The sequence below is a fragment of the Phaseolus vulgaris genome, chromosome 5, assembly GCF_000499845.2.
Source record: "Phaseolus vulgaris cultivar G19833 chromosome 5, P. vulgaris v2.0, whole genome shotgun sequence".
NCBI classification, from domain to species: domain Eukaryota; kingdom Viridiplantae; phylum Streptophyta; class Magnoliopsida; order Fabales; family Fabaceae; genus Phaseolus; species Phaseolus vulgaris.
In genome coordinates, this window is record NC_023755.2 from 35,205,160 (window position 1) to 35,226,783 (window position 21,624).

At 32.4% G+C, this 21,624-nt stretch overlaps 5 protein-coding genes across 5 annotated transcripts in view; 2 read left to right on the forward strand and 3 right to left on the reverse strand.

Annotated features, from left to right (window-relative positions):
• The first annotated feature begins 1,841 nt into the window (after positions 1–1,841).
• On the forward strand, positions 1,842–3,359 carry LOC137834380 (protein MAIN-LIKE 1-like). The gene is made up of 3 exons (XM_068642435.1): positions 1,842–2,075; positions 2,148–2,648; positions 2,742–3,359. The coding sequence occupies exons 1-3, from the start codon at positions 1,842–1,844 to the stop codon at positions 3,357–3,359; spliced, it is 1,353 nt and encodes a 450-aa protein (XP_068498536.1).
• A 1,278-nt stretch (positions 3,360–4,637) lies between these two features.
• LOC137834381 (uncharacterized) lies at positions 4,638–5,486 on the reverse strand. The gene has a single exon (XM_068642437.1). It carries the CDS (start codon positions 5,484–5,486, stop codon positions 4,638–4,640), a length of 849 nt encoding a protein of 282 aa, XP_068498538.1.
• Positions 5,487–5,513: 27 nt separating this feature from the next.
• Positions 5,514–8,564, reverse strand: LOC137834382 (uncharacterized). Its single transcript, XM_068642438.1, has 3 exons — positions 8,412–8,564; positions 7,839–8,341; positions 5,514–5,997 (listed from the first exon to the last, which is right to left on the reverse strand). Exons 1-3 carry the CDS (start codon positions 8,562–8,564, stop codon positions 5,514–5,516), a joined length of 1,140 nt encoding a protein of 379 aa, XP_068498539.1.
• Positions 8,565–11,315: 2,751 nt separating this feature from the next.
• Positions 11,316–14,187, reverse strand: LOC137835579 (uncharacterized). Its single transcript, XM_068644152.1, has 4 exons — positions 14,011–14,187; positions 13,628–13,726; positions 12,823–12,983; positions 11,316–11,617 (listed from the first exon to the last, which is right to left on the reverse strand). The coding sequence occupies exons 1-4, from the start codon at positions 14,108–14,110 to the stop codon at positions 11,510–11,512; spliced, it is 468 nt and encodes a 155-aa protein (XP_068500253.1). The 5' UTR covers positions 14,111–14,187; the 3' UTR covers positions 11,316–11,509.
• A 5,043-nt stretch (positions 14,188–19,230) lies between these two features.
• LOC137834383 (cellulose synthase-like protein H1) overlaps positions 19,231–21,624 on the forward strand; it is a 19,090-nt gene continuing 16,696 nt past the window's right edge. The window contains exons 1-2 of the mRNA XM_068642439.1: positions 19,231–19,316; positions 19,509–19,668. Of these exons, the coding sequence (XP_068498540.1) occupies positions 19,231–19,316; positions 19,509–19,668 (246 nt within the window). The remainder of the gene's footprint in view (positions 19,317–19,508; positions 19,669–21,624) is intronic.

Genomic DNA, 21,624 nt, shown 5'->3' on the forward strand with positions numbered 1-21,624 from the left:
TTTTTTGATATACAGTAATAAAATCTATTTAATGGGATAAAATTACTATCTTCTTTACTTTTCATTTTTTAATATTGTACAAGGCTTTTTGAAAAATATTGTGGCAATAACATTTCAATCTTAACTAAGTCTACACAAATAAATCGAATTTAAATTGACAATCTTTTGATTAAGATTGCTCGAAAAGAAATATAGAAAGAAAAGTATATATTTGATATGAAGAATTCAAAATTTTATTTAGGTAAATTTTGAAATTTGTAAATTTAAATAATTAAATTATTTTTATAAATCTCTAAAATTTTAGCTTCTTTTAAATTTGTTTATTAAATTTTATGATATAAAATTTTAAATTTCTATAAAATGAAGAACTCTCTAAAAAATATTCACCAAAACACATTATAAGAATGTAACAAAAAAATTAATATTATCTTTAATTTAAAAAATGAGAGATAAATAAAATAAAAATATCTTAAAATGACAAACCTAAAAGAGAAAAACAGAAAACAATTATCATAATATACAAAGACGTTGTGAATTGGCACATCTTATCATGATAAAATTGAATAAATATTTTAAATAGGATGTAAAAAATTGTTCTAGTAAGTTTTGAAAAGGAAAACGGATCCAAAAAATGCTGTGGCACGAGACTATGGCAGATAAAATGATGGTTGTGGGTCTGAAGAAAACCCTAATGGTAGCAGCTTGCACTATTTTATTACTGTAAAGTTGGCGCTTCACTCATTTCTTCACGTGATGAACCGATCTCATGTGTTGATATACTTTTCATCATGTGCCTCTTATGTTATTAGTATCCTAATCCTATAACAATCCCCAATTATCTTGTTGGTTTTATCAAACAAAAATAATACCAAATGGAGTATTACGGTATCATACGCAACCGGAACCCCATTAAAAACATTGACCGCATACCTTTCAAATGATGAAATTGACATCACTTTTAAAAATCCAAAAATATATTCTTAATACTATTATAAATAACATAATGGAAAGTAAGTTAATCCGATAAATTATCTTAATTTAGGTATAGTATTAGAAGTTTACTATAATCATATAAATATATACGTTAATTAAGATAAGTGCATATATTAAACAATATTTATTACTTTCACCTATCTCATACTGGATTATGACGATATTAGAGTGAGTCAAGTCAAGTCAAGTCCAAATGGCATGTAGAGAGTTCAATCGTAACAACAAAAATGAAACATCCTTCTTTTTCCCAAGTTTTTCAAACTCGACGAATCAAATATGTTGAGGGTCTTTCATAGATAGGGGTAGAATCAAAGAGGTTTTTATTCCTAAGAAGACTAATTGACGGGGCAGAAGATTTGATTTTGTTCACTTCTTACACGGTTAAACAAGGTGGGATCTCCTCTATTAAGTCTCTAAACTCCTCGATTATTGAGTCCTTCGACTCTTTGTCTTTTTGTTCTTTCAATATCTCAATGTCTTGGTGGTGGGTACCTGCAAATATACTTTGACACTCAAGTCAATGATGATATGTCAAATTCACAAATATTGTGGTTATAGATTCAATACATTTTTCCTTTAAGGTCCGTTTGTATCAAGGAGTGGAAAAGCGTGGAAAATATTGTGGTTATAGATTCAATATATTTTTATCCGAAATATAGTTTTGACTTGCGGATATTTTTATCCGTAATAGAGTTATGTGTTGCAGATATTTTTATCCGAAATTTGTTGTTGTTCTGCGGATATTAATATCCGTATTAGTGTTGTTGTTTTGCTTGTACGGATTAATTTATAGGTTCTTTTATACTATATGTGTTATAAATTTTTATATATGTTGGATTGAATGTTAGATGGTGAGGACTAGAGGTGGAGGAAGTTCTAATTTGGACCGTGTGCGACCAACTGCATTGGTGAGAAGAAAACGAGGTGGCCCAAGTACGTCAATTCTAAATGAACACTTTGAAGATTATATTGAACAAGAAGAAGTTGAAGTGGATGATGAAGGCTATCCAGGAGGGCCATTGGATAAGTCCTTACTCGTTAATTATGAACATCATGTAGCCAGACAGTTGTGGAATGGTTTGGTAAGTAATGAAAGATAATTTTTTGAATTTAGTATGTATCTATTTATTGATGATATATGTTGATTATTGTAGGATCGTGGTGAGTTGAAGGTGGTTTCACATGGGAGGAAGATAAATAAGTTAGGAGAACCTCATGAACGCATACAAGCTGTTGTAGAATTGTCTGGCTTAGGTGGTTTGCTTCATGCTAGTTATGAGAGTTTAGACCGAGGACTGCTGTGTGCTTTTGTAGAGAGGTGGCATGCAGAGACAAACAGTTTTCACTTACCGGTTGGGGAGATGACCATCACTCTTGATGATGTGTCTAATTTGTTGCATTTACCCATTGTCGGTCATTTTTACACGCAGGAAACCTTAGATTCAGATTCGGCGAATGATTTATTGGTAGAATCCCTCCGTGTTGATCGTGCACTTGCATCTGAAGAAACAAGACACTGCCGGGGAGCTCATGTGCGCTTGAGTTGGCTAAGGTATGAAGACGCATGCTCAAGGAGGCAGTGGACTGTGGCTGCCAGAGCATACTTTCTTCACCTTGTCGGTTGCACTATTTTTGCGGACAAGAGTGCTACATCAGTCAGTGTCTTTTATCTTGGATTTTTTGTTGATTTGAGGCTTACCGGGGGATATTCTTGGACAGTAGTTGCCCTAACTCACATGTATTAGCAGCTAGGAGATTGTAGTTATGCAAACACTAAGCAACTAGCTGGTTATGCCACATTGTTGCAGGGGGGGATTTATGAGCACTTCCCGTCTATAGGGATGAGACGTATGCAAGCATTGTATTCTGAAGATCAATCTCGGTGTAGGTTGTATGATGCTGGAAAAGGTACTTCAATTATTGTTGTTCGATCACAGTTGGATATATTGACACCAGTTTCCATTCGGTTTTGTCCATACAACGAGCATAGGGAAGAACGTCCATTCGAGTGGATTTCCTTGTTCTGTGGTTATTTGAGGCTTGGAAATTGGAGACAGTTGCACATGCCAGAATGTGTTCTGCGTCAGTATGGCTATACACATATCATCCCTTGCAACCCATCTGTACTTGGACATGGTCATCCGGATACAAATGAAATGGATCGTCGATGGTTACATTTCAATGATTATGTCATAAATGACTATGCCATAGCACCTCATCCTGGCGCTTGCATTCAAGAGTACATGGCTTGGTTTAGATCTGTATCACATCTATATGTGATTAATACGGATGAGGATGACCGTCCTGTACCGGTACCCTCAGATGCACGTGATCACGAAGCAGTGCCAAGTCATCCTGAGGAGTGACATCCTGCTCTGGTATGCTTCTAACCTTGTTAACGTATTAATTTGTATTATTTTTTTCTAATAGTATGTCATTCATGCTTGTAGGGTATTTGTCGTAGAATTACAGAGACATTGCAACCATTACTTGATCATGGCGATGTCGTGGAGGGCCACCCTGTTTGGGAAGGCATACAAGCAACCATTATGTTAGCACGAGGAGCGACTGATGAAAGAGTTGTTTATGTCAGGAGACATGCACGTAGGAATGATTGACAATGTATTAGGATTTCTTTTTATGTAATATTTTTATCCATGACAATGTATTTGAACCTTATCTATATGTTTCAATATGAATTTTATAATTGAACCTTATCGGTTTTTGCTTCATGTTACTTCTGTTTTAGTAGACACCTCACTCACTTCCGGATATTGACATCCGTAGACACCTCACACACTTCCGGATTTTTTTATCTGCACGCGCAAATGTGACTTATGGATATTTTTATCTGTAGCCTACTGCTTGAGTTCCGGATATTAATATCCGCAAGCACTTCACTGACTTTCGGATATGGCCATCCGTATGCTCCTCATAATTGTGTAGGACAACTCCAAAATCTATTCAACATTGCTAATGTACTGAATACATAACCATTTCAAATATACTAAATACATAACCATTGCAAATGTACATTCAATTACGCTAAACATGCATCTATTACAAATGTTATGATTACAAATATCGTCTAATGGACATTAGTTGGGTATAAACTTGTATCTGGCTAGTGTAGTATGTTGACCAAGTTTGGCCGCCGGATAACGATGTGATGCCCACAATATATCCGTAGGTGGAATTGGACAACCATCTTTGAGCTTGACCTATAAAGGTAATAAATATAAGGTACATAAATCTTAATTTAGCACATAAATCTTGATTGGTTTAGTTTATACCTGCACAAAATGATTTCCGTGGGCATGCCCAATTGCAATGATTCGGTGATGACGGAAGTTACTTGGTGCTTGGATTCTTAAAGGAAAAATACTCAATGATTGTAACATGGACAAAGAAACAAGAATGACATTATATTGATTTGCAATAACATATCCCATGTCTGGAATTGTCATCCACTTATTTGTTCATGCCTGCAAGTACAATTGAGAAACAAAGTTAAATAAAGAAATGCAATGTAAAAATGAAATGGTGTGAGTGGTTTGTACCATAGACATGTGTTCCACTAGAAGTGACTTCTTCAAGTATTCATATCTATCATCACCACCAAAGAGTTGAACATATTCTTGTCTTCATTCACTTAGTTCTTTTAACAAATTCATTCGAACAACAACCCATGACTTCTCTCCCATTCCCAATTGGGCAGCAACAACACGGTAGCTACAATGGCCATCAGCCTTAACGTCAACAACATCAACAATATATGGATGATACCCTATAGGGAACTGATCAAGGAAAGGAATACATTTTGCTGGTACAATTTCTGGTAAGCTTTCTTCATTAGATTTTTTGCTTGCGCACCTATTATGTTGTGAGTGTAAGAAATCCACATGTTTAAAATAAGAAGGGATTTGCTTAGTTGATCTCATGAATTTGGTAGGACGAGACATCTTTACAGCACCTTTTGTTTTCACCTTATGATCTGGTGCGTAAATAGATGTCTTCTCTGGAAAGGCAATCTCCTGCAATTTACTTTTGATGTTAACCTTACCTGCAACATCCAACTCTTTAAACCGCTTCGCGATGACCTCAAACTCTTTATCAATTGACAACTCAGATGAAGATTCTTCAGTTGCAATGTCTTCAAAGCTTAAACGAGTCCACATCACATGTACTGATTTAAGTGGTATGCTACCAACACCAAATGAAGCCAATTGACACGCACAAGGAAGACCATGAGTACATGTAAGACTACATCCACACCTACTTTTATCAAACCCCACTGATTTAACCCTATCAAGCTCTTCCGAAATAAGGTTCAAAGCATATTTAGACACAAAACCTAACAATTTTTTGTAAGTTGTAACCTTAAACCGATGTCCAACCACATGCAAATTCTTTTGGAATGAAGCTTTGATTGCATTATGTTGTAAAATAATCATCTTATTGATGGAATCCCAACAGAAACATAAATCCCCCATCGAATTCTGAAGAACTCTCTTTAGGCTCTAGTGTGCCGCCTCAACTCTGTTACTTGTTGTGTTTCCTAAGTGCATCACCTTATCTATCCATGCCTTGACAAATTTTTCTTTATGTGGACGTAACCATGTATTCATCACATAATCAACAAATATAGGCCATGGAGAACAGACAACTCGAAGAGCATTGACACGATCTTCGAAGGCCTCAACAATATCACAATCCACAACAGATCCCCACACTTCCATTACTTGATCCCATGCCTCTCTTGGATGCACCAACATTTTACATTTTGCTTTCACATTTTTATCAATGTGAAACCGACAAAGCAAATTATAAGCTTCGGGAAACACCATTCTAATTGCATTCATTAAGGCAACATCTCTATCACATACCACCACCCTATGGCATGAATCAACTCTCAAAAACAACCCTTTAAGTCTGTCAAGGGCCCAAAATTTTTTTTTTCCTTTTCTGCTGCTAGTAAACAAAATGCAACGGAGAAAGTCAAACCTGTAGACGTAATCCCAACAACCTCAAGTAACAGCATCCTATACTTGTTCGCCTTGTACGTACTATCCATTAATATGACAATATTAAATGAGTTCACCAGTTTTACTGAATCTGGGTGTGTCCAAAATATATCTTGCACAATATTAGAGACCTCATTGTTGAAGATGGTTGCTGCTCCTTCAAGATTGTGTTTGATGAAGACTTCAATGTACATTTCATTTGTATTTTGCTTTGCTTTAAGTGTGTCTTAGGTAGTGCTTAGAGGTTGTCTAACAGTGGGCTTTTTGCTGAGTAACTCACCTCATAACCACTGGCCATGTGATAAGAACAAACATAAGTTTTCTTAAACTGTTTTTCACATGTTTTACAAAAAACACGTTTACTGCATAAAAATAAATCTGTTCTTTTCTAAATAAACAGATTCTTTTTTACACTGATGTCTTGGCTAAGTCTTGTAAAAATTAGATTTTGTGCATCATGTATTTTGACTAAGTCTTCGATCTTTCAAAACGACTGAGTTTTAAACAGTTAAACTTTCTCTGTTTTCGTTTTGAAAAATAAATCTGTTCATCTGTAAATGAATAGATTCTTTTTGTCTCTGGTGCCATGTCAAGCTTAAACGATTTTCAGTTTTATCTCAGCACCAGAATGGTTGACTAAGTCCCCTCACTTAACAAATTCTCTAACTGTTTTTTGAAAATAAATCTGTTCATTTTATTTTCAATCTGTTCATTTTATAACAGCTTTAACTGTTTTTCAAAAATCTGTTATAAGTTGGTTTTCTATAAAATGCAAACTTGTTTCTGAGTTTAATATTCATTCAATAGTTCATACATTTGTAAAAACAAGTTTTACAACAGAGAATCAAAAGTTTACAAAGGATTAGCATTTGTTCTTCAAAGATTTCAAAAATCACAAAGTGCTTGTTCTTGGTTTTGGTTCCAAAAGCTTGGTGTGAGGTGCAGCTACTGTTCTAGCAATCTTGCCTACTGGTTTAAGGCAGATCTTAGTATCCTCAATCAGGTGTAGTCGTTTCACTTCTCATTTCTTGTAATAGTTTGGTTGAACACTCTTCTTGATAGGTGTTCTTGAAGAGTGGGTGTGTGTGTGCTGAAATAGGTTTTTTCAGCAAGAGTACCTAAGTTCTTGTAGGTTTCAAGAACAGTGGGAATTGTACTTGATTGTACTGTGTTTTAGTGATTTCCACCTGGTGTTGGTGAAGACTGGATGTAGCTCAGTTGAGTGAACCAGTATAACTGCTTGTGTTCATTCTCTCTCACTCTCTGCAATTTCGTTTCTGCATAATTGATAAAACAACAAAGAAATAAATCTGTTCAATTGAAAATAAATCTGTTCTTTCTGGGCGTTGTGCACATTGTTCTTAATTTATGGAAAACTGTCTGGTTTCAATAAGAACACTGATAATCTGTTAAAGGCTAATAAAACAGGTTGTATGTGATAGATTGTCTCACAAATTGTCAAGCCCTTAACTGAACCTAAATCACATTAAGTGGAATTAAGGTTTGTTGTTTTCTGTGTTTCACTGTTTTTCAATCTGATATCTATGTGTGTGCATCTGGAAAATCTATCTGCATAATCTTGTGATTAACCTTGCTGTATTAAAAGCTTTTCAAACAAAAACAGTGCTGAAATAAATCTGTTCATTTTTACATAAATCGATTTATTTTCTGTAAAACTGTGTTAAACACTGTTTCTGCGAGAAAGTTTTAAAAGGTCAATTCACCCCCCCTCTTGAACTTTGGCACTATTAAACCCAACACTCATCACACCTACACCAATGCACGTATCTGTCTCGCTCCAGTAACAACATCAGTTGCTACATTTCTGTTCTATGACCTCTTTGTGATCTTCGGTGAACAGTGATTGCATTATAAACCTGCTTAATAGTTGTCACATTCTTCTCATTTCTCTCTTTCATGGTTAGTAAAATATTTCTTGGCTTCACCGAAGTTTTACTCATATTCTCAACCATAACCTTTTCCTCTATACTTAACCTTCCAGCATACGGATGACCCACCATTGTCTCTGCCAAGTCATGATTGTGAGAACCACAAATTAATTCAACCATCCACCCTTGACCACCTTTGACTGGTTTGCCTCGCAATCTGAAAGGACACTCACACTTCCTACTTCCAGTTTGACTGACATCTACTTCTTTTTTATACCGTCTATATTTACCTCCTCTCTCACAACCTAACAATACATAGGTCATCCTTCCTCGTTGGCTCGTCCATGTATCTGACCTTAATATAACAATGACAAACCCATAACTATAGCCAACACTTCTCGCCCACTCTAACAGCTCATCTCGATCACGAAATACCTACAATAACATATGCCAAATTTAAAAATAATTCATAAAAAAAACATTCACAACCCAACATTGACCATACCTCATTTGTAGAAAATGCCTCACTACATTCATGTGCCTTGTGTTCATTATCTAATGCGTTATAACTTATTGACTGCTCTAGATCAACATCATCTAATCCATCCCACACATCAATCTCCCCTAAAACTCCCATGTATGACTCTATTGTATCCATTCGGATGTTGAAAAAAATGAACACTTAGCTTCCGGATAAATAAATCCATAACCAAAAAAATATCAACAGTTAGCTTCTAAATATATATATCCGGATTGCATAAACTAGTTCTAGATATTTTCATCCGTAAGGCAATGATGAACTACGGATATCAGCGTCCGGAAGCAACGAGCCACAGTTCCAGATATTAATATCCCGTATTGAAAATTTTGACTTCCAGATATTAATATCCGTAAGAAAAAAACAGATTTCCGGATACCGATATCCAGGACCAACTGAGCTCGAACAAAAACCAGAAACTGAACGAAAATGCCTGAAAATGGATGACTTACCTCATTAACTTGGCAAACGAAGCTTACACTGAATGTTCGTGCACAACAATGAATGTAACCTCCTCTTTTGCAACTCAAAGCAAAGCTTCACACATCCATGAACTTCCTTTTCCTCACCATTCAATGTTTTCATAAGTGAAGAAGACAAGGGCATTGTAGGATTTTTAAAAATATGTCGGGTACGAGTCACAATTGATCGGGGGCAGGAAGCAATTGTCTGTGCTTTGTCCCTCTATGCCAAATGACCAACATGTCGGGTAGTTATTAAGTACTTGACAATACAGAGGACGTGATTCGGCATGTATAGGTGATGTATTTTTTATCTTCTTGTTTGTTTTCCTTTCACCAAATATGAAATATCATATTCAATAATTGAAACTATTGCAAAATAAATATTTATAAAAAAATAATTTTTTACATATGCACATAATAAAACTAAAACTATTAAAATTAGATAAATGGTAGCTAAAAACTTAGTAACTAATTAGATGTCAATTTATAAATTAATTTATAATTTTCTATTAATAATAGAAATTACTTTAGATATCAATAATTTTTTAGTTTTTAAAATAATATCTAATTTAGTCAATATAGTAACTAAATATTTTTTTTCTATAATTAATTTATATTTAATTATTTTCTTGTAATGATAATTGTTTATTCAATTATTATTTCCTTTTAAAATTTCTTTTAACTCCCCATATTTTCTTCCTTTTATAGGTCTAGAATAAGTTCAAATTATTCCTGAGTTGGAAATATTTTGGATTGTATAAATTAAAAATTTATTTTAAATTGCGCAATCCATAATTTAAAAAATTATTATGAATTGTATAATCTGAATATTTATTATGTTGTACAATATTTGGATCCAAAAATATATTTAAGATTATGAAATATGAAATAAAAAATCTTAAATATATTTTTAAATCCAAAAGTATATTTAAAACCATAGAGGAAGAATAACTTTCTCTTAGTCTAGTGTGCATACAAAACCTACTTGCAATGAAGGCTTTAAAATGCAAAGGCGCATATTCCTTCACAATATTGAGACCATTCATAATCATTGTTAGAATTTCTGGTTGGGCACTAGAGAGAGAGAAGACAAAATTAGAGTCATAAATATAAATAAGGTTTTTTCACACAAAGCTTTAATAATAATTAATTTTAAATGAATATTTATTTAAGGATGTTGTTGGAAGACCCTTGAGGTGCAATTAACTTCGTCAACATCAATTGATTAATATGAATTCTAACAAATATGTGTGTTATTATGTTAAGTCCTCATTGTTATTGTTTGAGTGGTGGTATGTGTGTTTTCGGGAAAAGTTTCATGTGAATTTAATTCATTTACTAAAAAAAAGAGTTTAAATCTAAGTTGGAGCATTTTCAATATAGAATATTTTGTATGTATACTCATACATTACATGACTTCTTACACTTAAAGCAACTCATTTTCTGTAATGGTGGAATCGAATATTTGCACCTTACAATAATGGTTAAACAATTATAATGGTGTAGTTTCTTCATTTTTTTTTCTTTTTATCTACAACAATAATTGTACTTTTATAGGTAAAGGGGCCTAGATAATACATGTGACTGGGTGTACAATTACTCATGTGTCATTAATCCTCTATTTGCTTCCTTCAAGACTCTTTCCTTAAATGTTCATACTTGATAATGGATAACTTGTAAAAGGCACTCCAATGCTTAAGTAAGTACTCTTGTAAAGAGTATATTCTGGTAAATGGTAAAAATATATCTGGTTCATGTGTAAAGAGCTTTATTTATAGCACAGGTTATGGGCTCTGCCTATGATGGACTCTGTCCTTGATGGGCCAAATATCAGTTATTAACTGACTTGCATCGTGGTCCCTTATTAATAAGAATGAACACCCTTTAGTTAATCAGTTATTTAGTTGCTTCGTCGGAAAAACCTCCCGCATATTTTGGGATATTAATTATGAGTCATTAAGTGCGGTTGTAACTGTCATCACTATCTTTTATATCTATATCTTTTATTGTGTGTCTTGATACATTCTTTCACTCGATCAGTGACCAAAATCGAGACCGACTTATCTGGTACCAACCGGTACAATAATTATGTTTTCTTAAGTATTTCTTTCTCATAATATATCTATCAAATATAATATTTTCAAAATATAACTCAAATATTATATAAATAACTTATCATCCACAAATCATTTAATAACGATAATAACCTACCAATTCAATTATTTTTTATATTATTTGAGAATTTTTTTTATCATTGAAATCTTAGTGAAAGAGTGGATTTATTTTCTTATGTCTGTTTTTTCGTGAAAAAATATAAAAGGAAATGGAGGGTCATTAAACTCATATTTACTCTTATGATTTACATTATTATACCTTTAACGCATTGAAACTTCATCTACACATAGACTTTCATTCATTAAATTCTTACTTATTTTTCATTAGAGTTGAAGTCATTCCTAATTGTTGTCCACAACTTCACTCATAGAAGCTTAAGATTTCATCTTTATTAACAAGAGTTTGGCCAAAGATGATATATCTTCGGTTAGAACTTAGAACAACCAGAGATAGTTGTCAAAGTAGCTAAGTAGAACAATGGCCACTTCAGATATTGGACACCAAAAATCCCCAACCGATTTTTAAATTAAAGGTGATGCATGTTAATGGCTTGTTCTTTTCATTTTTTAGTGTCATCTCCACGGTGTAGGTGCCCTGTAAACATTACAGACAAGGAATTGATCTCAGGTCTCAGTATACTGTTCCATATTCAAAAAGTAGAAAAGGTTTACATCCCAGTAAACTGCTATCGTAGAAAAAGCATGCTTGAAACAAAAACAGAAGTACATAAAAGTTTTACATCAACAAAACAGGTAATAAAATTGATGAAAAGCCAAGTCCAAGATCAAGAAGAGAATATCAAGAATAGACAAGTCGTCCTTAAAATTAGGGTAGCTACAAATAAGTCCTTAAGAGGATATAATGCAAACTTGACTAAGATACCACAGACACACAAAGAAAGAGTAGATAGGTCTGACACTACATCATAATTAGTAATTGAGTATATAAGAGATTTGATGTCACCTTCAACTCAAAACCTCTTAAAACCTTAAGATGGTGAATTTGTAGATTTTTCTCTTTATATATTATTCATCTCACTCATCTCCACCTAATGTGAGACTTCTAACTCTATACTTCAATTCCTCTCGATCTTCCCCTCAATTGTAAGTCCGTATCACACATTGCAAACTCTCCTTCGAAATCCAAGTTATCTATCCACGAGTCCCTTTCTTGTATAGTTGGGTTGGCTTTTGCAAAAGCTAGCTTGGGTGGTTATTAGGATAGAACTCTAAGGATTTGATTCATAAGCGCAAAAGCAAGGCGTTACACACAAAAACACCAACTCTAAGAGTTGTCCATTTTACTGGATTGATTTTACCTGTCAGTTTAAATTACTATTGATACATAACCGGATACCAAAGGGCAATTACAGATTTTTACAACTCTACACTAGCTAGCTTCATGAAATTCCATAAATTATATAAGATTCAGAAGCATATTAGATAGAACAGAAGGAAAGAATAATACAATATCTAATACGTTTAATCAGATAACTAATGTAATCACATGTTAAGTTTTTCAGCTTATATAAACCTACATGTATGGGCACATCACATACTTTGCACTAAAGGGTGCAAAATGAGTTTGGAAGATGAGATGAGAGACCAAGAACATGCATTGCTGCTAAACAATATCTCTACTGCTCGACAGAAGATTAATCTCTTTGTCTTACTCTATAATTGCAAAGTTATATGTTAAGGGCCTCTTCATAGATGTCAATGGAGACTTCATTCATGATAGGGTATGATTATTTATAGGCTTCATAGCTAAAAGCTTATATTTGGTAAACTGAAACTAACCGGTGGGGCAAATGCAGGTAATTTTTGGGTGTGAGCAACCACAAAACTGCCAGTAGCAACAGGACAAGATACTTCCTCACAAAAATCATGGATTTCTTTATGGACAACAAAGCCAAAGTATGCAACTATAATTACCCACTTTCCTCCATAAATAGCTTCACCTGCATTCAAGATAGACAGCAAATCTATTGACAATCAACTAAAAATAATTACAATAAACCATCAATTTCATATCTAATGTATTACTCTCTCCTAAATAGTCCTTGAAGTAAACAAATTATATAACTAATCCCTCGAGTACTAAAAACAATACTGAATAGTCTCCTAAGCATTAAAGATTCCTTCAAATTGGTTTAGTTAAGTAGGGATTAAATGGACATTAAACACTTCAAGAGTGTTGATATGTTCTCAACCCTGCACCAGATTACAATTTAATCTGGAAACAGAAATAACTTTTTGCTGAAATGTGAATTCCATATGAAAAGATGGAGCAATTTCAAAATTGCATTGTGACACATCATAGTTGTAAACGGTTGTGCTCAATTGTGAAAGTAACATTTTACTTTACATAAATCCTTGAGAAACTAGATTGATTGATGGTTTACTCAAATAATTAAGTGACGTATTAAAATGCTACATAAGATAAGTATACCATGATTTCGTCTATCCCTGTAATCACCACACGGGGTTATAAATATAAGTACAGTTTGTTAACATAAAACACTTGGTCCCTGCATGAAAGAAAAAACGAATTTGGGGGGAAAAGAAAACAAAATGAAATAAAGATACAGAAGATAGGGTTTACCAGTAGCAGCTGAAATTTTAAAGGTGACAGGCCTAGAACGTACAACAGGGTCTGGTGTGATTTCAACTCCAGACACCTTTACATCATAGTTCACATCAGCTGCATAAATTTTCAATGGAAAATTAAACACAAAAGAAAGTCACTAAAGTTCAACGAGACCATATCATGAGTAACTGGGCGCAATTAGCTGTGAATTCATTATGCATAACCTGTGCATGACATCAAAAACAGAACAGAATTTATCAACAAATTGAATCCGATTAAAATTTAATCCCCACAAATAAAGTTTAGAATTTTAATCTGGAGGACCAATGTGATGAGCTAAAAAATCAGAATTGGAGGATAAAATTTCAAAGAGAATAAAAGGGAGAGTGAGGAAGTACCGCAGTATCCGAAGGTAGTAGCTTGAGCGTGGGCAAATGAAAGGGTAAGGATGAATAAGCATAAAAGATGGTTGAGCTTTGGGTGAAGCTGAGACTCCATTGAAAAGGTTTTCGAAAGACAGGGAACAATGTACCAGGATGCATCCCGTTCTCATATGACCTGTTTGGTTGGATAAAAATTGGAGGGGGACAATGGATACACATATTATTTAATTGATAAAAATTAGTAAGGTGGAAAGAATTAGAACTTTGTATTTTATTTTTTAAGAAATTATTTTTTTATTTTTCATACTTTTTACTCACTTTATTTTCTTTAATCTTTTTCACTACATAAACATGGAATACTTTAGTTGGGATTACCATGTCAACACAACTCACTACTCCAATGATAGTATGGAGAAACAAAACCCTTAATATAATATTATTCGTGAACCCTATTTATGAATTTTTTCCAAGAAGTATTTATGTTTGATTATTTTATTGAAAGGTTTGATCATGGGTTTTTCGTCAAAATTGTATAATTTATTTTTGTATTTATTAGAATGAAAAAAAATTAAATAAAAATTTGGGTAATTCGTATCTCGTTGATACGTTTTCTATTCTATAGAAGTTGTCATAATACAATAAGATTTCAGGCTAGTTTAAATGAGATAAAGAAGTTGTGTTAGATTAAAACAACTTTTATGAAAAAAATGTGACTAACTAAAATTGTCTTTCTAGAACACGACTTTGATTAAGATGAATTAAGATTTAATTAAATTTGTGAGGGTGTGACATGACTTCTGTTCAAAATAAAAACAACTAAAGTCATGCATAAATGTGACAATTTCCGTTGTTTTTATTTTATATTGAAGTCATCTCATACTCACACGACTTTTTCACTTAAATTTTTTAGGTAGTGTGTTTAATAGAGTTGTGTTGATTAAAAATGAATGGAAATGTAAAAAAACAATAGTGTAAAAATTAATAATTTAAAGAAAGTAATCAAGTATTTAAAATTTGTGTATAAGCATATATGAAGCAAAGAATTGATGTATTAAAAATTTATTTAGCATTTGATTTTATAATATTTTAATGAATTATGTTAAAAATTATTTAATGAACTTTGTTTAAGAATTAATTAGCATGTATATTATGGTATTATATTATTTTGTTGTATGTGTATTTGTGTTTGTTGAATGAAAAAAATGTACAAGTAAACAAAGTAAATAAAGAAGGAGACTATTAAATGAAGTATAAAAAAAAAATATTGAAAGTAAATCTAGATTATAACATTGTTGTTATTACATAGACTGAAATTAACTATCTACGAGACAATGTGATATTTTTTTTCTTTGTCTTCGAGGTCATCCTTGTGAATCGTGTTCGGTATTAGAAAGCGACGATAGTGGATTATTATCACTATATTCTGGTTGGTTGTCCTCAGGTGGATTATCGTACTCGTGTGAAGACATTGTGGATCGATAATAATGCATTGACGATATTGGATGAAATGTGGATGGTGTCATCATTATGGAAGTGTCAAATATATTTGATGGACCTGAAAAAATATTTTTCTAGGATGGGAAAGTGGTGTAAGTAGACAAAACTTGTTTGGACAAAAAATAAGAAAACATGTTGTGGTGATAGTCCATATAGCCGAACATCTCAATTGGTTGAGAAAAAGTCTATTGTTGAGCATTTGAAGAAGACTAGACGAGATAAAAAGAACCAACATAATGGAGTTATTTAAAATTATAATTTTTATACAAATTTTGCTTTTGTATTTACCCTATTAAATATGACGAGTATTTGTGTTTTAAATATAAAGAAGTAGTGAAATATAAAGTTTTAAAAATATTAATATTTAAAATTATTTTAATATATTGATAAATTCAATTAAATTAAGTGTTTTCATTGTTGTATGATTTATGTTAAAAGTATATTAAAGAATATTTGTCTCGCAAATAACTTATGCACCAGTTGTAATATATATATATATATATATATATATATGAAAAAAGAATGTAAGATATTAATTATTTATAAAGTATTATATAAGAAAAATGTATGTAAGAAGATGTAAGGAGAAGGAAGATGTTTTTATTTTCTTGTGTTTATTTACATCACTTCAATGTATACAAGTGTAGTAAGACTTTTTCTCTTTATTAAATTAATTGCATGTAACTATCGTACAATAATTGCGTATAATTTAATAATTATTATTTTCTTAATATATTATTAATCTATTAATAAATAAATTATAAAATAAATATTAATATATAAAAAATAAAAATCAGTATATTTGAATAAATAAAAAAACTAAACATAATAAAAATAATATAAACAATAGTACATACACATAAATAATATAAGTAAATTAATTCTTCAAGTATCAACAAACATACACAAAGTTTTAGAAAAATAAGTAACAATAAATAGTTATGTAAAAAAAATATTCATCATAAAATGCGAATAACTCAATTTTTTTTTATTTAGTATGTTAAATTATTCTTAAAACACAATCTTATCGCCTTTTTTGAAATCATTTCACATCCTTAAATTCTTTCACCCCGCTTCAAGTTTTGTTGATTTATTTAGCGCATTTTCTTCACTATTTTGTATAAAAATATAATTTATACAATTATACACACACATATATTATATAAATGTAAATAAGAAAATAAATAAATCAAATTAAAAATCAAATATTAATATATAAAAAATATACATCAGTATATAAGAATAAATAAATAAAATAAACATACTAAAGTTAATATAAACAATGCATAAAGATAAATAATACAGGTAAATAAATAAATTGTTCGTATTAACAAACTAACACAAATTTTGAGGAAAGTAAGTAACAATAAACAATTATGTAAAAAATGATTCATCTTAAAAAGCGAATAACTCGAATTTATTAATTTGGTATGCTAACATGTATGCTAATATCTGCTTCAAAAACAATGCTCAAAACTTGATTTATTTGACACGATTTCTTAATTATTTTGTATAAAAATAAAATATATAATTAAATACATATATATATATATAAATGTAAATGTAAATAAGAAAATAAATAAATAAAAATTATAAATCAAATATTAATATATAAGAAATAAACATTAGCATATAAGAAATAAAGAAACTAAACATACTAAAATTAATATAAATAATGCATAAATATAAATAATAACCGTAAATAAATAAATTGTTCAAGTATCAACAAACTCACAAATTTTGAGAAGAGTAAGTAACAATAAAAAATCATGTAAAAAAATGATTCATCTTAATACCTTTCATGATTTGGTATTTACACAACTACAAATTTGTTTCATCCAATATCAATTCTACAAGTATAAAATTTAATAAGAAACGGTTAGAGAGTGTTCTTCAAATGCAGCCTACACATAACAAAATACTTTTAGTTAGAATGATATGAAAACCATATGAAATCTAAATAACATGAACATCCACATGAAATATAGTGCAAAATACATGTGACAGAACTATTATCAATATGAAAACCATAATATGCACATAATCTAAAGTGCATAATCTAATAGAAGCAAAACAATTAGGAAGAAAAAATATATGAAATGCCAAGAACAGTTTACCAATAACAATTGATGAAGTTCTGTTGTTTCTATCTTGAAATGGATTATGCACAAAAGAAATACTTTTATATTTTTGCTAGTTGAGAAATATGATGAACAAAGTTAAACGGTAAAAGAGCATTGCATAAAATATTCAACAAAAAGAAACTTTAAAAAGGATGAGCAGTGTAGAATCTAGTCAAAGCAAACTGAAATGGAAGTGCATAATCAATATAAGCAAAACAATGAGGAAGAAAAAACATTAAATGCTAAGAACAGTTTACCAAGAACAGTTGTTGAGGTTTTGTTGTTTTTATCTTGAAATAGATTATGCACAGAACAAATACTTATATATATATATATATATATTTCTACTACTTGAGAAATATTATGAACAAATTAAACATTAGAATCACATTGCATAAAAAAAACTAATCACATGAAGAAATACAAATATCAGAAAGCCATAAATAAAGAGAAATACCTTAAAAACGTGGAACAGATGTAAAAGAGCAAAATAACATTAAAGAGCATAGCCACAAACTCAACATAAATGAGCATAAACTTAAAAAGTTGAATCTGATGAACAAATAAAAATATTAAAAAAAAACAATAAATAAATAGAAATTTCATGAACAAATGCCTTACAATACAAAACTGGAACACAAACAGATAAAATTGCAATTGAGCAAAAACAGTGTGAAGTATCGACCCCAGTAAGAATCATTGAGAAAGGCTCCAATTAAGGAGAATCTGTAAACGGTTCTGGTCCACTTGCTCACATTGTTGGTAGCCTCAGCACTGTCTTGGCGAATGACTCAAGTCAGAAACAAAACCAAGTTCACTCCAACTCCAAAGAAAGCCAGTGTGGCCAATGCTTGATTCACTGCATCCAGTGCAATCTTAAATTTAAACATGTTGTATTCAACTTACTTATGTGTTGCCATTCGTATCTGATTTTTCTAAAGTAGAAAGTGGATTACGAATTAACTCATCATTTTTCAGTACCTAGCAAGATAATTGTAGTTTTCCACCCTCCTTTACACTTCTTATCATTTGTAGGTGACTGTCCTCTGTAGCCATCATTTTCTCCTCTCACCTGTTTTTATTTAGAAAGAAAATAAATAACAAATTTAACTTATAACCCTTTTTTTTCTGATAAAAAAAAAAAAACTTATAATCCTTTTGCCATCCAACAAAAGAAATCTACCTATCTATCTATCTATGATATTATTTTGGTATGTGTATTCAGTGTGACATGAAATATTTTATGTAGCGAACCGATTCCCTTTTTTTTATGAAACAAAAACTAAACCTAATCGACTAAGAATAACTGACCTGGATTGCGTCAAAATTGTCGGAGTTGGCAGTGTATGAATTGGCAATTCCCGGTTCCATTTGCGTCATGAAAAACTCGGTTTAATTCTTCAATAAAGCGTAAGATTTCTCCCAAATTCCTTATCTTTCTATAAGTTCTTCTGTTTTAACACTTTCAAGTATGACAGCAGTGGTGGAGGCTTGCGACGTTGTGCAGGTGGCTTATTCGGAGTAGGGTCGTGTCTAGGCAGTGTGGCGAAGTGCACCAGTAAGGCGGTGGATCGTGTTTCACAGCGAACAGGTGCAAGTACTTACGGTGAGTGAGATGGCTTGGAAGTGCAGTGTGATGGCAGTGACGGAATACGCATGGTGGCGTGTGCAATTTTCTACTGGTGCAGCAGTGACAGTGCGGTGATAGGTGCGGGGTGTGGCTGCTTTTCGCTGCGGCACGAAGTTAAGACAATTTAGTTACTGAGCACATTAATAAAATGAATTCGATCTTAGCCAGACTTATGTCAGTGAACATTAAGTTCGATGATGAAGTTCAAGCTTTACTACTGCCATTGTCTTTGCTCGATAGTTGATCCGGAACGGTTACTACAGTTACCAGTTCAACGGGATGGATTCACTTTTGAGAAGATTCGTGATCTCATTCTTGGCGAGGATGTCCAAAGAAGGAGTTCTGGGGAATTATGCAGTGAATCGCTATGTCATCAGAAGTAAGAAAATATCAGAGATAATAGGAGCAAGAACAAAAGAAGGAGTCAGTTAAAGACTCGAGATTGCTCAAGTGTAACATGTTGGAACTACAAGGAGGTGGGGCATTTAAGGAATCAATGCCCAAATGATAAAATGTCAACATTGTAGAAGACTTCGCGGACGAGGACCTTTTAGTCTGTTGTGCGGATAGTAGTGTGGATTCCTGGAACTGGATTCTGAAGCATTGCAGAATCTAGTTATTGGAGACTTTAGAAAGGTAAGACTAGCATACAACAGAACTCTTGATGTTACGGGCATGGTGACATAGTGTTGAAGACACTAGTTGGTTTCTAGACTTTGAAGGATGTCAGAGTTGTTCCAAGCTAGAGGAAAAGTTTGATTTCTGTTAGGCAGTTGGACAAATAGGGACATGAAGTGAAGTTCGAAAATCAACAGTGGAAGGTCGTCAAGGGAAATCTTGTCATGGCTTGCGGAAGAAAGAGAAGTTCGTTGTATATGGACGAATTACCATTTGAGGGAGTGACCATCCCAGTTCAGAAAATAAACAAAGTCCAGTTCAGAGAATCTCGTGGGCAGAAGAGGGTTGTCTTTTGATAGCTGTCGTTTCGCTGTCAAATTAATATGATTCTAGCGTAGACTTGTCTAACACTAGAGAGATGATAGTATAATTGTGGACAAATGTCCCCAAGTCGTCTCCCAACGAATCCAATAGTAAAATCAGTTGATTAGGGTTTAGAATCTATCTGCAAGCAATAAAGTTAGCAATAACAATAAAGATAAAAAGGGGGTTTGAGATAGTTGTGCAGAAAATATAAAAGAGATTAAAATAGCAAATAAAAAGCGGTTGATCTCCAAGTTCTTCCACCATTGAATTCTTTATAGGTTCTCTAAAGATTAATCTTTTTTCAATCCTCCAACAGAGCTAAACCAGATTGAACATGCGCCGATCTGATTCAACTGAAACTCACCAGTAAAGCATGCGTCTACTAGTTTAATCAATACCCACTTTGTTCCATGCGTATACTCCATGGGAATGCTTACCTCCTCTCCCTTGAATCATGCCGCTTAAGAAATTAATTAGAACAATGCGAACTAACTAAGAAACCAAAGTTTAAGATAAGGAAGACTCTCAATCATGCGTTCAAGTACAACCTCTCACAAAAACCAGTTTTCCAGGAGATTAGACAATAAAAACAACTGCTATAGAGAATTAAAAATCGAAACTTTTATTGAACAAAACCTCAGAACTCAATAGGGAATTACAAAAGAATCAACCAAAAAGGTTTAGCCTTCCATGCGGAGGCAAAACAAAAGAATTACTAAGAAGAAAATAAACTAAGAAAACCCTATGAAGCTCTCTCTTCTCTCCTTGATGCTTGTGTCCTTTTATAGGCTTTTCTGCTCCAAGGATCTTGGGAAAATATTGCAGTTTAGAATTTTGTAAACAGTTTCCACTTTCCATAATTCTTGTATTTGCAGAAGATTTGCTTCCAATTCTGTTTCTGAGATATTGTAGATTTTATTTTCTCTTTCTTATCCTCAGAATTTGATTCTTGTTTTGGTTCAAGAAGCAACTTGGACTTTTGCATATTTGGCCCATTCACAAGGTAGATGCTTCCTCTGGATAATTTACTCTAAAAAGACAAAATTAACAATAATAATAGTTAAGGCCCAAATAAACCCAATTATAAGAATATTAATTAAAACAATGGATTTATTTATTATTATAGTCCAATAATCTATGATTAAGGCTATTGTGTGTGAATAAATATATGCTCATCATCTTTACAAGAGAGAAACCCAGAGCCACATGTCAGATTCAGGATGAACGAGCGTGGAAAGGTTTAGGTAGACCAGTCAGAGGTACTTATGGCAGTGGGAGCACGGGTTGTGCTTCAACTGAGGTTCCTAGATGACAGTGGGTTAGGTGAACCAGTATTTCAGCGGTTGAAACTTCTCCATAAAATTTCTTGTTGAAAATGGAGAGTGTTTGTTCTCA